This window comes from Chlamydotis macqueenii, chromosome 26, assembly GCF_036417535.1.
Source record: "Chlamydotis macqueenii isolate bChlMac1 chromosome 26, bChlMac1.mat, whole genome shotgun sequence".
NCBI lineage: Eukaryota > Metazoa > Chordata > Aves > Otidiformes > Otididae > Chlamydotis > Chlamydotis macqueenii.
The window spans coordinates 4,766,265-4,781,235 of record NC_141581.1 but is presented as its reverse complement, the minus strand read 5'-3'; the positions used below and the strand labels follow the sequence as shown (position 1 = coordinate 4,781,235).

The window sequence follows — 14,971 nt, the reverse complement described above, 5'->3', positions numbered from 1 at the left end:
CAGCTCTAACGCCTGTCCATGGAAGCCCTGCTGTTTGGGAAGCCTTTGTCTGGGGGGAGGGAGGGATCTGGGAAGCGGAAAAGATGGTAAGGAGCCAGGCTGTCCTTCCAAGGGTTAGAGCAGACCCTAGCTCACGTCATTACTTACACATTTCTTGGAGGTGTGGCCCTTGTTCCACATCCTGCACGCAAAGAACAGCCCCAGTCCCTGCTCCGAAGGGCTTCCCCAGCCATGCGGGGGCCGTGTCCCTCCAGTAACACCCGAGATGCTGCACACGGGAGCTAATCTGCTTTCAGCCCGGCACAGGTAGAGACAGAAAGCTTCCCACCGTGTGAATCACACGCAGTTGTTCCTTGAGCACACGCGTGTGCGACGACAGCCCCGTCACCGGGCAGCGCCTTGTCGCGTCGGCCGGACGGCGCAGGTGCCCATCCAGAATGGCGATGCCTCGTCCTTGCAGTGTCGGAAGCGAAGGGCAGCCCGCCAGCCGCCTTCCGCGGCCGGGGAGCTGGGTCTCGTGGCTCTGCTGCTCCCCGTTCACCCTCTTCCGTCCCTGTCCCTGAACCGCTGTCGCCTGCCCGGAGGCACCGTGAGACCAGCCGGGTCCCGGGAAGGCAGAGCCCTCCTTCCCAACGGGCTGTGGAGGGAGCGCAGCAGCGGGAGACGTAGGAGAGGCTGCTGGGACACATCTGGCAGCTGCATCTCTGTTGTAAACAGCAAGGAACAACCTGACAAGTTACACTGGAGCTGAAAATGCCTCTTTTCCCTCTTCTCACCTCCCTGTTTACTCCCGTGAAGCTTCTGTTGCCTCCCGTGTGTGCGCCCTGAGCGGGTGAGCCCCACGGGACGGTGGCAGGCAGTGTGGTAGTTACACCCTTGGTGCTTGGTGCTTTTGCCCCTTGCGGAGCTGAATGCCCTTCCCTTCCCTGTTTCTGCAATTCCCTCTGCCCGTCAGCCCTCACTACTCAATAATCTGCCCAAGGAGTGGCTTTCCTAGTGTACAGGTATTAAAGCTGTGTGATTTTTGAGAAATCCAGTGCAGTATTGACACAGTATCTGTCTCTCTCTTTCTCTATCTCTCTCTTTCTCTCTGTCTGTCTTTCTCTTTTTCTTAAAATGCTGAGATTTCAGTGCTCGGACCCTCAGTGCTGGTATTCTCCCCTCCCCCTTTCAAGTCCCCCCCTCTCCCCTTAGATACGAGGGTACCACTCGGAAATGCTGCACTGTTGATGATGTCTTTCTGACGCAGCCAGCTGTGGCTCTTCTAACTGTGATGCCAGCAATAGCCAAAAGACATCCCCCAGCCCCAACGCTCTATTTAAAGAAAAAGGAGAAAAAAGAAAAGCCCACAAGATGAAAAAAAAGCTTGTTCTATTTAAAAAGAGCAAGAGAGAAGGAATAGTATCTGAAATGAGGTGTTCCCATCCCACCTCCCTCCTGCCTAGGACTAAAAGGTGATAATTACTACTAATTACAGGATTCTCCTTCATGAATAGGAGTTTGAGTTTCAGGATTTAGGTGCAATTAAAAACACCATTGTTTTTTATTTTTTTATTTTACATTTTATAAAGTATTTCTAATATGTTCAAACTGCACTGCTGCTGCTAGAATCTCTTGTGATCTGAGAAGGTTTTAAGACTAAATTCCTCCTTAAGAGCCAATAAAAATAATAATAATAATCATATCAACAAGAATAAACTAAAGCTAAATGGGATGTAGGCACAATAGGCTGGAACGACACTGGGCAAGGAAATAGAGACTTAATAGCTGTGTAAACGAGCTCATGTGATTTACTAGAAGTTATGGGCATGGTCTTCAAATTATTGGTTAAGGGTTTGCCTTGTGTATTACTACGGATCAGATCATGCCACAGCCCAAAATAACAAAGAGTCTGCTCACAAGGCATTTGTGAGGTTGAAATGCAGAAGCCGTCTTTACGGGGACCCACACAAGCAGATCAGGAGTAGGCGAGATGGATTCTGCCACCAGCCTTGGTGTGCAACGGCTTCTGGTCTGAGCCAGTTGTCCAGATTTCACCTGCCGTCGGTGAAAAGGCCGGCACGCCTTCCTATGGGGATGTGGATTTTTGTGGAGCTGTACAACTCGCTTGGCTTTCAAAAGTCTCGTCGGATGCTTCTCTGTGTCCCTGGGGACACCAGTATGATCAAGCTTCTGGCCATAGTGATTGCAGTCACGGGGAAGAGACGTCTGTCGCGCTGGTGGTGCTGGAGAGCGTGGTGCTGGAGAGCATGGTGCCTCTCCTTGCAGCGGGGAGGCTGCTCCGGGGGCCCGGCGGTTCTCATCGCTAATCGGAAAGCCAACATCTGCGTGTGGCACCTGTGCAGAGCTGCATGGCCTTTGTTCAGCTAGGGTGGAAGGGAAGCATTTTTGGCCTTTTTAAGAGGCTTTGACTTTGATCACGTGCTCCACTTTGGTGGATAAATGCAGGTTGACTAACTCATACCTGAGGGTGTTTTTCTCCGAGCATCCGTGAGTCAGCACGTGCAGAGGCCGGCCTGTGCCCCAGACAGGGCCTGTGTCTGCTGGCCCGGGATCTGTGGCCGCAGCTGTTTTGCCCCGTTGGAGCAGAGGAGCTACACTTTGCATCTCTCCTCTTAATTCTGAGAGCTTCAGGCTTCCACCTCCGTTGCTAATCAAACAGTTTTGATCCAGATAGCCAGCTGCTTGGCTCACACGGAACACCGTACGGAGGGACTGAGCGTCTCCGCGCGCTCGTCTGTGTTATGAAAGGAAGGGTGAGCACTGCACCGTGGAGCCGTGTGGGCCGTGCTTCAGCCACCGCCGAGCATGCCGAGCTGCTGCTGTCGGTACAGGACAAATTGTCCTTGCATTTCCCAGAATTAAAATTTTTCCTGTTTCACACAGTGGTGTCCTGTCAGGAATTACAAAAGGCAGCCATTGTGGTGCTGCAGGGATAATCCCTTTCTGCTCCTGCTTCTCGTTGCTCTGCTCTTTCCAAGCCCGGGGAGTTTTGAACGGTTCAGCGGGCGTTTAAACAGCACAGAGCGCTCGCCGGGCCACTGCGGCCTCGCCGCCTCTGCCGCGGAGCCAAGAATGGTGCTTAGGCACCCAGCGTCGGGTCCTGCGGCCTGGTTCCTGCTCAGAACGTTTCAAATATTTTTCCAAGCTCTCTAGAAAACCTCAACTCATTGAGAGACCAAAGATGAAAACAGGCCAAGGCTAAACAAGTAATAGCAAAACTAGTTGAAATCGATTAAAATAAAACCCATAGAAAACACTGAAAAAGTGTGCCTAGGGCCTTAGGAAATAAAGCTTCAAAATATATTAAATTGAGACTAATTTAACAAATAATCTAGTCTGTAGCCTGCTCCTGGGTTAGGCTTGGCTCTTGTAGTTTGACTGTCAAACCAGAGCGGCCGGTTGCGGCCCGTCCCTCGGTTGACAAGTGGAACGGTTGCTCAGCTTTTCACTTCTAGTGCCGCTTGGAAGGAAATAATTTCACTGTAGATTTAACAAATAGCCACGAGGTCAGAACAATCATTGATGTTTTAAAATGTAGCAATTGTAACACCTTTTTAGACTAGCACTGATAAATTGTTTAATGGACAAGGAGGGAGGCAGGACTGCTGACGGTTCGTTCAGCTGCCCCGGTAGTGCCAGTTTCCAGCTGCTGGAGTTGAGGGATGGAGAAAAATGTGGTGATTTTTCAGCGTGGCATTAGCCCTTCCATGTTGGGGTGTCCTCAGCTCTGAAATTCTAGTGCAAAACCAAACCAAGCCAACAAACAACTTTGCTGTGTTTCTGCAGAAGGATTTCTCAAGGGTATCAGGAAATGGAAATGGATACAAAAAGCCACCCCCCAAAAAAAAAAACCAACCAAAAAAAACCAAAGCAAAAAAAATCAAACCTGTATCTATATGTGTATATATGTATATCTCTCTATAGAGGGCACTTTGCAGGAACACTGTGCTGTACTGATCTCGAAATCTCTGCCTGCCTGTGTCTCTTACACCTTTTGCATCGCTGTTCTCTTTGTTTTAGGGGAAAAAATTAGATTACACCTTGTCAAATTAAAATAACAAAAATAAAATAGCAAAGTTTGTGTTTAGTGTTACAGGGCTCCTTCAAAAACAATTGGATTCAGATTATCTTGTATTCAATCCTGTAAAAAGCAACAGAAAAAAAAAAAATAATTGCAAAAGACCAGAGATGTTCAGCCAGCCTGTCACTCAGCTAATGTGTTTTTTAAGTGGAGAAGTAACGATGATTGGGAAGGTAATGGATTTCCTCCAGACCAAATGCAAGCCTTGGTCTCATTCTTTATTTATCTACCTGTTTACTTACTTATTTTTATTTACTGTGAAGGCATTAGGAAGGAGATGGGCATGAGGAGGGAAGTATCTCGTCCTCTGGAGGGACGGAGGTCGGAAATCCAAACCCAAACAGCGTCTCGCCCCAGCGGAATGAACTTGCGATTGGAATGGGAGAGGGAGAAGGCAGAGGCGGCTGCACGGACAGCCCAGGGGCAGGGACCGACCACCTTTTGGGAGGGGAGGACAGGTGTAATCTAAGCTTCACTAATAATGTAGAGGCTGCACATTATTTTGGCACCCTTTCCCCTATCCCCTCCTCATTTTGGAGCAAGACGGAATGACTCCTGTCTCACCAAAATGGCCAATAATGTCCGCCTTCTCACCTCATTTGGAGCAGCAGCTTGCTGAGTGTCAAAATGTTTAATACCATTTGGTTTTGTTTGGTGCTTTCAACCAGTCACTTCACTTTCTTTTGTTTCCTTTCTCAATTAATTTCTTCTTTAAGATATAAAATATGTTTCTCTTTTAGTTGGTTTAATGTGAATCGGGGTTTGAAGTGACGGGTTCTTGTCTGGCACGTTCTCCTTTCCCCACCTCGCTCCTCCTCCAACGTTTTTCTCCCTGAGCTAATCTGGAAGGGGCTTAAAAAGTGGAACCGGTGGGTTTCCTCAGCACAAACTGGTTGGTTGGTCCTCAGATTTCTCTCACTAGCAGCGTCCTGGGAACACATTGTAAGGATGGATTCTGGTGTTGCAAAAGTCAACCCTGGATTTCCCAGTGTCTCTTCCGATCAGGTCTGTAAAATCTGTCCCTTTCGAAAACGTCTCTCACCTTGTGGCCCCCAGCTCTGTTTATGACTGAGTGGTGGTGGTGGGGAACCGTAGCGGTGTCGATTGGTACCTTCTCCTTGGAAAGAACAGTGCACCGAAAGCGCCACTCACAGAACACAAACTGGGTTGCCCTCTCTGCATCCGTGAGCAGCAACAAAACCAATTGGCTTTGCGAGGGTCTGAAAAGTTATGAATCTGTTCAGTTTCTGATGAAAGTTGTGGGATGCGGATCTGGCTGTGTGGAATACTTGTCCAACAGACAATATTAAACAGACTCATAACTGACTGCTGTCAGGAAATCTTTCTTTGTCTCGGAAGTGGCTTCTCTGCATTGAAGCAATTTGACTCGCATCACAAATACCCAACTTGAAGTTTTAGAACTCGGTTCTAAAATCCGGTTCTGTCAGTAACAAGCTATGTCCTTGTTTGAGCAAAGCTCCTGAGAGTTTTTTGGCCATTGAAAATGCGTGTTTGTGTGTGCCTGCTTGTGTGTGTCTGCTGGGAGATGCTGCACATGCACATGGAGCATGCACATCCCTATGCATGCAAGGCTGGCTTTGTGCAACAGGTCTGACAAAGCTGTCGCGGAAACCAGGCCTCCCTGAAGCTCAGGGGAGGTGCTTCTTGGAACCAGAAATTGGTGACAAGTATTAGATAAGTGTCTAGAAAGTAGAGACCTGACTGCCCCGTCCCAGCTTCTCCCTTCCAGAGAGGGCAGGCAGTTCTGAATTTCTGGTCTTTTGAATGTGTTTGATAGCAAAGTGGAAGGAATCTCTTCGCTGCATTTTTTACATGTAAAATTTCACTCTTTCAGCTGCTTTCTGTGAAACCCAGCTGGACCCAGAGCTGAAATTGTTCTTGATTCAATCTCTAGCTGCACTTCAAGCTTTCTGCCCACCACCGCTCTCCTCCTCCTAGGCCCTGACCTAAACGCTGACCCAGAGATTCTCAGCTTGACAAATCTCACGTCAACAGCCAAATCAGAGTGATATAGCAATTAAAATAAACAGCAGCCTGCTGGTTCTTGGTGTCCAGAGACGAGCCCTAGAAGTATTTCCTGTGACAGTGAACGCGGTTGTCACGGCCCTGAGCCGTGGCAGGGATGTATCCAGGGACTCTGGGAGGTCTCCAGCATTTAATGTTGGGGTTATTTCACATCCTAGACTGGTGTGTGGATGCTTGTGTATTTGTGCGCACACAGGAGTGTGTTGCTTTTTTTAAACCAGGATGCACAGCGGAAACTCTACTGCCTGTTTTAGTCTTGCATTCGCCTGCCGCTAGCCCTAACCCAAATCCTCCCGTTGCGCAGAACGGCATGCGGACGTCCTGGGTGCTTCCCGTTAGTCAGGTGTGGCACACGCCGTTCAAACGGCTGGAAAGTCGTGCTGACCTAAACCCCTGGGTGCTGCAGGGAGGGTGGGGAGAATCGCTTCGCAGTGGGCTGTGAGCGTGCGCTGCGCAGCTCCGGTTCCGTGGCCCTGAGCTTGTGTTTTGTGAGTGGATCTTTTCCCTTCCCTGCCCCAAAGCAGGCAGGCAGCAGCGGTCTGTTCCCTTCAGACTCCGATTCTCAGCACTCCACCATACATCAAATGATGCTTTTCAGTTATTAAATTCTGGTTTGTTCTGCCTTTTTCTTTTTTTTTCCTTTTAATTTTTTTCCTTTCTCTTTTCGTTCTGTTTTATTTCTTTGTGATTAGCCTCGGTTTGAATTGTCTTGTTCTGTTTCCATGACAACTCAGTGTTTGCATCCCACCTGCCGTTGTTTGTTGCTGTTGATGCTGTTTGCTGACCGGATCTTGTCCGGCGTGTCTCCCCATTTCTCCTCACCTCTTCCCACCTTGCCTCCCCTCTCCAGAAGGTGACATATCAGCCCCTCCTCAAGGGAGTCATCCCCACCCCAGATCTGTCTGCATGTTGACCCCACTTGTTTCTTTTCAAGTTCTCTCCATCTTGTCTCAGATTGTGACCGGTGTGGTCTTCACATGGCTCCATTTTCTGAAATGCGGTGCCTCCTGGAGCAGACAGTGGAAAGAAGGATGGAGTAGGCAACAGGGACGTTCCCTCATGTCTAGGGCTAGCAGTCTTCCACAGCGGTGTGGCAGGAGGGAGCAAGGAGCACGTTGCCTGCTCTCTTGGGCCAGTGCTGATGCTTGGGGTTGTGCAAACGCCATGCTACCCTCCTTACACCTGTCTCTGAGCAGAAAGTCATCTTCTAGTGTTAGTGTCCGGGTGAGTACGCAGTCTCTCCCTCCGCACTCCAGTCCTTCCTTCCCCCAGCTATGCTGGAGGTGAGGGCATACTCTCCATTCTCTTTGCGAATCCACGCATGCAGGAATTCTCTTTTGACATCTCTGAGCTCCTAATGCCGCAAATTTGGAAGTCTTCTCCTTGCCTCTCAGTCCTGGTTCCTGGGTACTAGTAACCGTGCGGAAAAGAATCTGGTAGCAGGATGGGAAGAGCACACCTTGCCTGCTTGCGGGAGGAGGCAGGGGCGATATTTGGCTTTTGTTTAACAAAGCCTCACTAAATGGAAAACAGCCGCTACCTCTCCTGATGGTGCCCTTCCCATCTGAAAAGGTCCGTAACGTTGAGCTCCAGCCAGGGAAGCGGGCTGGAACATAAATGCTGGGAAAGCCCGAGACGTCGGTTCCACGGGACACCTGAAGGCACAGGACCTGGGAAGAGCGAGGCAGGCGAAGCTCTCGATGTCCTTTGCATTGCTTTTGCATGGATGTGATGGCCGGTGATTTTTTAGAGAAGTTGTTCAGAGAGATCACCTGGAAATAGGACAGCAGGGACAGATGTTTTTCAGGCCCTCGGCACTCCTAACTCTCCTGGCCCCCTGCTCGCCCTGCCTGAGCGGAGTTACTGCATGGCTGTGCCTGAAGCTGGAGGAATCCCGCGCTCCTTCTCTCCTTAGGCTGCTGTGCTTGCATCTTCCTGGGATCTGTATCCTTTTGGCTTCGCTTGCGGGATGGGACCCTGCCCTCAGCCGCCTCCCTAGGGTCCCTCAGATCCACTTCCGTTTCTCTGTTGCCCGTTCCCCTGCTTTCACCCCTCGGGAGGAGCGCCCGCCCCGGCCTGGCAGCCCAGTTAGTTCAGAAAATGGAGCCAAGGAAACCGCACCCTCCCCTTTGCGTCCACGTTCTTCCTGTGGAAGGTCTGGAAGCTGCATCCACCTCTCTGCTAAGGAGATGCACAGAACATGTCACTGTTTTCTCAACGTTCAAGTTTCATTACCTTGTTTTTCTTATTAATTCTATTCTATTTATTATTCCGCCAGGGCTGAGATGTGACAATGTGAGCCACCACATTGGGTCACATCAGCTAGAAAAAGTATGCAGCATTAAAGTGGGTTTCCCCCTCCCCTCCCTCTTTCTCTCTCTTCTTTCTCCCTTCCCCTCCTTGTTCTCCTTCTCCTTGTCTTCCTCTCTTTCTCTGTCGCTCTCTTTCTATCCAGTATCCACGTGGGCACTTGCTAGCCGCCCATAAATTATATTTCTCTGCATTTTCTTCTCTCTTTCTATCTTTTTCTCTCTCTCTTTTTTACCTATTTTGCATGATGTTTGTGACTCTGAGAGCTGCATCTATCGATGGAACCGTGTCAGATCTTAAAGAGGCTTCGTTAGGGTTTCTATACCCGAAAACCACAAAAATTTCATTAGAGTTTCTCATCTTTTCCACTCTTTTCTCACGCCAGGGGGACGGCCTCCCCCTGGACGGTTCTCACACGCAGGCACTGACTAAATTCTGTCCCGCTCCGGAGACTCCCTCTCCTCCCTTTTTTTAAATCTTTTTGCCTCTTTACTTTTCAAGCGGCGTCTCTCTGGCGCTGGGGGATGTGATGCTTCTCTCTTTGTTGGATTCTCTGGGTCACAACAAGATTTAGGCCTTTCCAACAAGGCAAAATCTGGAGAAGTTTCCACCTCCGTGGCAGCCCTCTCCTCCCCGCCGCCCCGGCGTCCCTCACCGCGTCCCTCGGCGGGAGAGGACCCCTCTCGGGACCAGTTTGGGCCACGGGGGCGGAGGGGCTGTTCCGTTCTGCGCAGGAGGAGGTGCCACGGGCGTCAGACTCCGCTGGAAAAGGGAAGGAGCGGGTTTCCCGGGGCGCGGAGCGGGGAGCTGGGGGCCCCAGCGGCTGTGGAGGAGATTTTGCGACGCTCGCCATGCCAGCTCTTGCCAGTAAAGATGAGAAATTGCTAATAAATTTTTGTGTATTTATCTGTGCTGTGATGGGTCTAATCTTGATCAATGGAACCCTGTGCTATGAAATATCGCTTTTATGTCTATATTCTATATATTGTTTGTGAAGTAAAAATTTATTTGGAGTTTAATTTTTTTTTGTTTTTGGTTTGTTTTTTTTTCATTTATTTGTTTTTTGTTTTGTTTTTAATGAAGGAAGAAAATAAATGATGACAAACCCCATCTATATTTAAATTATCTTTTGCTCTTTTTTCTTTTTCTCCCTTTTCTTCTTTTTCTTTTGTTTCTTTCTTTTCTTTTTTGTTTTGTTTTTGTTTTTGTTTTTGTTTTGTTTTGTTTTTTTGTTACCTCTGTGCGTCTCGTCCACAGTTCGCCGCGTGGCCCCTCGCTTCTCCATCTTACCCGTCAGCCACGAAATCATGCCCGGCGGCAACGTGAACATCACCTGCGTGGCCGTGGGTTCGCCCATGCCGTACGTCAAGTGGATGCAGGGCGCGGAGGACCTGACGCCTGAAGATGACATGCCTGTGGGCCGTAATGTCTTGGAGCTCACGGATGTCAAGGACTCAGCCAACTACACGTGTGTGGCCATGTCCAGTCTAGGAGTCATAGAAGCCGTTGCTCAGATCACGGTGAAATGTAAGCGAGTGTGAGCACGCCTGCGTGAACGAGTGCGTGGGTTCCCCGGCGGCATGTTTGTTCGCAGGAGCGTGCATGCGCACGCTTGGGAGCTGCTGCATGGGTTATATACGTGCAAGGCTCGCGTTGGGTGCACAAGCGTCTGAGCACGCGTGCAAAGCAAACGTGGGCACGTGTCATGTTTGTGCATGCGAGCATTTGTAGATCTGTGGTCGTGCCTGTCGTTCTTCCCCGGTGCGTGAGCAGGAATGTCACCATGTGACTGCGTGGGTCCTGGTTTCTGCTTGTGGCATTGTGTGTCTGAGCCTGGGACTGATCTGCACGTGAGGAGCGTGGGGTCACAGTTGTGCATGTCAAATGGTAGTTGTGCATGAGTGTGCATGTGCGTGGGAGTAGGAGCAGCGGGGCTGCGTGGGCACGTGGGAGCCTGACCGCATGTGTGTGAGTCCGTGTTGTTACAAGCCGGTGTGTACACGCGTGAGTACGTGAGCATGAGCAGGAAGACCGTGAGTGCCACGTGCTGGGATCTGTGCATGCGTCTCTGGGGGTCCCGCACACAGAAACCCACAGTGGAGGGGGAGCTGGGGGCGTGAGATCTTCCCTCGCTTCAGGACAGCTGAGCTGTTTGTTGTGAAGCAAGCTGCGGTTCGAACCCCTGCATGCTCGTTTGTGCCCTGGGGTACGAGGCTGGCTGGGCAGTTTGCACGCAGCCTTGGATGGCTTGAAGCCTGCATGCCGTCGCGGTCCAAGGGTGGAGATTCAGCCCAGGCCCTGAGGATCTCTGGCATGCGTGCCCTTGCAGCAGAGCCTAGTTCCAGCATCTTAGTGGCTGCTGTTGCCTCAGCAAGAGGGGGAATAACCCCAGCTTCCAGCTAGCAATTCCCAAGAGGAGCATGGGTGCAATCTTCAATCTATTCTGTCCTCAGCAGGGGAGTATTAAAACCCGAGCGGGATGCCCCTGTGGTTGGGTGAGTGTGGAGCTCTTTGGATGAGCTGGTGTCTGCTCTGAGAGATGGCATCGCCCACAGGGATGGGGGGGAGAGGGGGTGGGAGAGGATGCCAGCGGGTGGGGGAGAGGAGGAGGAATACTTTGGAGAAGGGGAGGGGTAAAGGAAGACAAACCTGTTGTGTCAGTGCATCTGACCAGGGAAGGTCTGGCAGTAGGAACGAGCAGGGACTGGTGAATCCTGCCGGGATGCTCATCCCGAGCTTTTGCACAGGGAGTGAGCTCCCGCACTAGCAGAAGGATGCCTGGGGCTGGACTGAGGTGCTCTTTATTTTCCTGAGTATTTTCTTCCTTCCCTTTTTCCCCTGTCTTACCCTATCAGTTTAAAAAGCTACTGTGTAAGATGCATTGCTTCTGCTTCCAGCTGTCCTGTCTCCTCGGATGGGGGATCTTGCCCTGCTGGTACCTTCTGCCTTTTGTCGTTTCCTTTCTATTCTGTTCCCCGTTACGCATAAGCATCTGCAGTCTTTCCCAGTCAGAAGATGAACGGAGAAGTTAGAGCTTTAGAGGTGCTCGGGTCTAGAGAGGATGAGGTTGGAAAGGGTCTAAAGCACGTAGTGAAGAGAGCAGGCAGAGCTGGATGTTTAAAGTACCCAACGTTCCGCGTGCAGCCTCCGGCAGGCTCCAGGGGTAGTCTGGATGGGGGATGGGGGAGATGAACCTTAACACAGGCTTGTGGCTTGAGAGGGAGCACTCCAAGTATTTAAGAGTTGTATCGTTCTGGAGAGTGAGCGGTGCCAGCGCCGGGCTGCCAGCGCAGCTTCAGAAGATCCCGTTCCGTGCTCGGAAGGAGCTCCTGCGAAACCGCTTTTCCTTTCTGCCGCGTGAGCTGGCGGATGTGCAGCTGAAGTCTGCGCTAATGATTTCCAGATGTTTAGCTGAACACTTTCCTTCTGATGGAGCAGTTTAAGGAGGATAATAGAGTGGATAACTAGGTTCATAAGATTTCAGCAGCACTTTACAGAACTGCCGCGCTGCGATTGGTACTGCGCCTCCGGCTCCTGCAGCCCTAACGAGCCCAATTAGGCACCATTGCAGCAGATGTGGGGTTTTTTAAAATCTCTGTTCTTCCTGATTCCCAGCACTCCCCAAGGCTCCTGGGACGCCAGTGGTGACAGAGACGACAGCGACAAGTATCACCATCACCTGGGACTCTGGAAATCCAGACCCCGTGTCCTACTATGTCATTGAGTACAAGTCTAAGAGCCAGGACGGACCGTACCAGATCAAAGAGGACATCACCACCACGCGCTACAGCATCGGGGGGCTCAGCCCCAACTCCGAGTACGAGATCTGGGTCTCTGCGGTCAACAGCATTGGGCAAGGGCCTCCCAGCGAGTCAGTGGTCACTCGCACTGGGGAACAAGCTCCTGCCAGCGCCCCCCGTAACGTGCAGGGCCGAATGCTGAGCAGCACCACTATGATCATCCAGTGGGAGGAACCGGTGGAGCCCAACGGGCAGATCCGTGGCTATCGTGTGTATTACACCATGGAGCCCGACCAGCCTGTCAGCAACTGGCAGAAGCACAATGTGGACGACAGCCTCCTGACCACGGTGGGCAGCCTTCTGGAGGACGAAACCTACACAGTCCGGGTCCTGGCCTTCACCTCCGTGGGAGACGGGCCACTTTCCGACCCCATCCAGGTTAAGACGCAGCAAGGAGGTGAGCGCCTGTGTCACTGACTTTGGGTGCACTGAGCAGCAGGAGGGAGAGGTGTTGGCTGGCAGTCTGTGTAGTATCCAGCTGTGGCTGCCGTGTCACCAGAGCATTTTGTTCTTTATTGGTTCAGTTTGGTTAAAATGAAAGTAACCTTCTGGGAGGAAGCTCAGTCCGGTGGCTGGAGCCGGAGGGCCTGGTGCATGATTTCTGATCTGGTTTTTCTTGGAAAGGTTGTTGCTTAAATGGGTGGGGCAAGCAGTTACACAAAGAGAATCCATTTCTGCTGTGCCATGTTTCAAAGTGAGGGATCTTACTGCTTCCAGTTTCTAAATGTCTTTAATAAACCCAAAAACACTGCCCAGGCAATGGTGGAGCTTAACTCTTCTGAAAGTACCCAGAAACTGCCTTCTCAGAGATGAGTGGGGACTGAGCCTCATTTTCCCTTTTTCCAAAAGGGGAACAAAGCAAAGCCCTCATTATCACAGCAGATGTGCTGAGCTGAGAACAAAAGGTGTTTTATCCCAGGTTGTCACCCAGCATGTTTTCGGGCGCTCTGCTCATGGCATGGGGTGCTGGGGAGGAACCCCTGTGTCTTCAATGGGCTGCTCGTGGGCTTCCCACTTCCAGAGTCTTTTAATCCTGGGGATTGGTGGGAAGGGCTGTGTTCTGCGCTGCCAAGAAAGAGACGTATGAAGGTGAATGTGATTCCTCCTGTCTGTCTCTCGTCTTGCCTCCTCTGCCCCGTTGGCTCCTTTTCCGTGTCAGTTCCTGGGCAGCCGATGAACTTCCGAGCAGAAGCCAAGACGGAGACGAGCATCGTGTTGTCGTGGAGCCCTCCCCGCCAGGAGATCATAGTGAAGTATGAGCTCCTCTATAAGGAAGGAGACCATGGCAGGGAGGTGAGTCTGGAGGGGAGCAGTGCAAAGGGTTGGGGCCCCGAGGAGTGTCCCGACCCTCGGCTCCATGAGGTGGCTAGGAGAGGGGAGCAGGGCAGGTGTGTCTGGGCAGGGTTCGCCTCTGCTCCTTTTTGTTTGTTTTTATTTTTTTCTTCACCCTCGCCCATCTCAGGTGCCGAAGAACTTCGAGCCAACGACCTCCTTCACTGTGGAAGGCCTGAAGCCCAACACTGAGTATGTCTTCCGGCTGGCCGCCCGCTCGGCTCTGGGCCTGGGGGCCTTCACCCCGGAGGTCAGAGAGCGCACCTTGCAGTCTAGTAGGTGTCTCTCCTTTTCCCACCCTTCTCTGAGGGGAAGACAGTCAGGGAGCCAGAGATGGTGGGCGCAGGGGTACGGAGCTGTGGGGCGGACGTTCGCGGTGTTACGGCCTTTCACGCACCTGGGGTTCCTCTGTAGGGAAGCGGGTGGTGGGGTGAGGCGCCTGTGGGACCAGCTGCTGTCTCCTCTTGCTGCCCCGGATAGCCGAGATACGAGCAAAGCGCGAGGCTGGGGCGCGCTTGGGGAGCGGTGGGAGGCCGGGTAGCACCATCCACTCCATGGGGTGGGGAGCGGCGAAGGGTTTGTTGATGGGCCGCGCTGGCCCATGGCGCTGAGCATGCTCAGGGAGGACAGCACCCCAGCGCTGCGCAGCCGCCTGCCTGGCCGCCCACAGAACGGAGCAGCAGCTGTCCGGAGGGGAGGCACAAGCAATGGGGCAGGGAGACGGTGGGGGAATCGGGAGGAAAAGGAGAAGGGAAGGTTTTCATCAGCCAGTGGGAAAGCAGGCCTCACACTCTTTTCCATGAGCGGCTCTGTAGCCGTCGGGAGGAAGGCCTGCTGGCCCGGCGAGCACTGGGAACGGTCCCGTTTGGGCTCCGGCAGAGCGGGAGAGAGGAGTCATGTGGAGGCTGTGGGGGGATATTAACGACACCGGGATGGAGTGTATGCAACTGAAATGTGCTGGTTTTAGTTTAATGGATTGTCTCCCTTCGCTGTTGCCCTGGGGACAATGACCCTGGATGGCAATATTTCAACCTGGGCTTTTCACAGATCTTTGCTTTTAAATGAGGTGTTTTTTCACTGCATGAGTGGCTGTGGCAGCTGTTCTTTGTGTTTTCTGTCTCCTCTCATCTCTACTAAATCACTCTGCTGCAGTTTGGAGTAGCCGGGAGCAGAAGGAACTCAGAAATGGCTCTGGTCACCAGTGTGAGGAGAGCGAGCGCCTGCTCCCATCTCTCAGAGCCCTTAACAAGGGAGAGCAGCAGGCTCGCGGCTGGGCACCTGCCCCATCTTTCCGATTTAATTGTCACATCCTGCTGCCTCTCCCTTTCCCCTGTCTCTCTCCTCCTCTTTCTCTCCCCCCAGGAGTGGAAGGGAAGGGGACTCTGTTTCTGCGTAGAAA

The 14,971-nt window shown here is 51.8% G+C and overlaps 1 protein-coding gene across 11 annotated transcripts in view; it reads left to right on the top strand.

Moving 5' to 3' along the window:
• PTPRS (protein tyrosine phosphatase receptor type S) overlaps window positions 1-14,971 on the top strand; it is a 157,507-nt gene that overhangs the window by 100,859 nt on the left and 41,677 nt on the right. For all 11 annotated transcript variants that reach the window (XM_086767701.1, XM_086767711.1, XM_086767710.1 and 8 more), the window contains exons 7-10: window positions 9,698-9,967; window positions 12,056-12,637; window positions 13,400-13,533; window positions 13,703-13,847. In XM_086767701.1, the coding sequence (XP_086623827.1) occupies window positions 9,698-9,967; window positions 12,056-12,637; window positions 13,400-13,533; window positions 13,703-13,847 (1,131 nt within the window). The remainder of the gene's footprint in view (window positions 1-9,697; window positions 9,968-12,055; window positions 12,638-13,399; window positions 13,534-13,702; window positions 13,848-14,971) is intronic.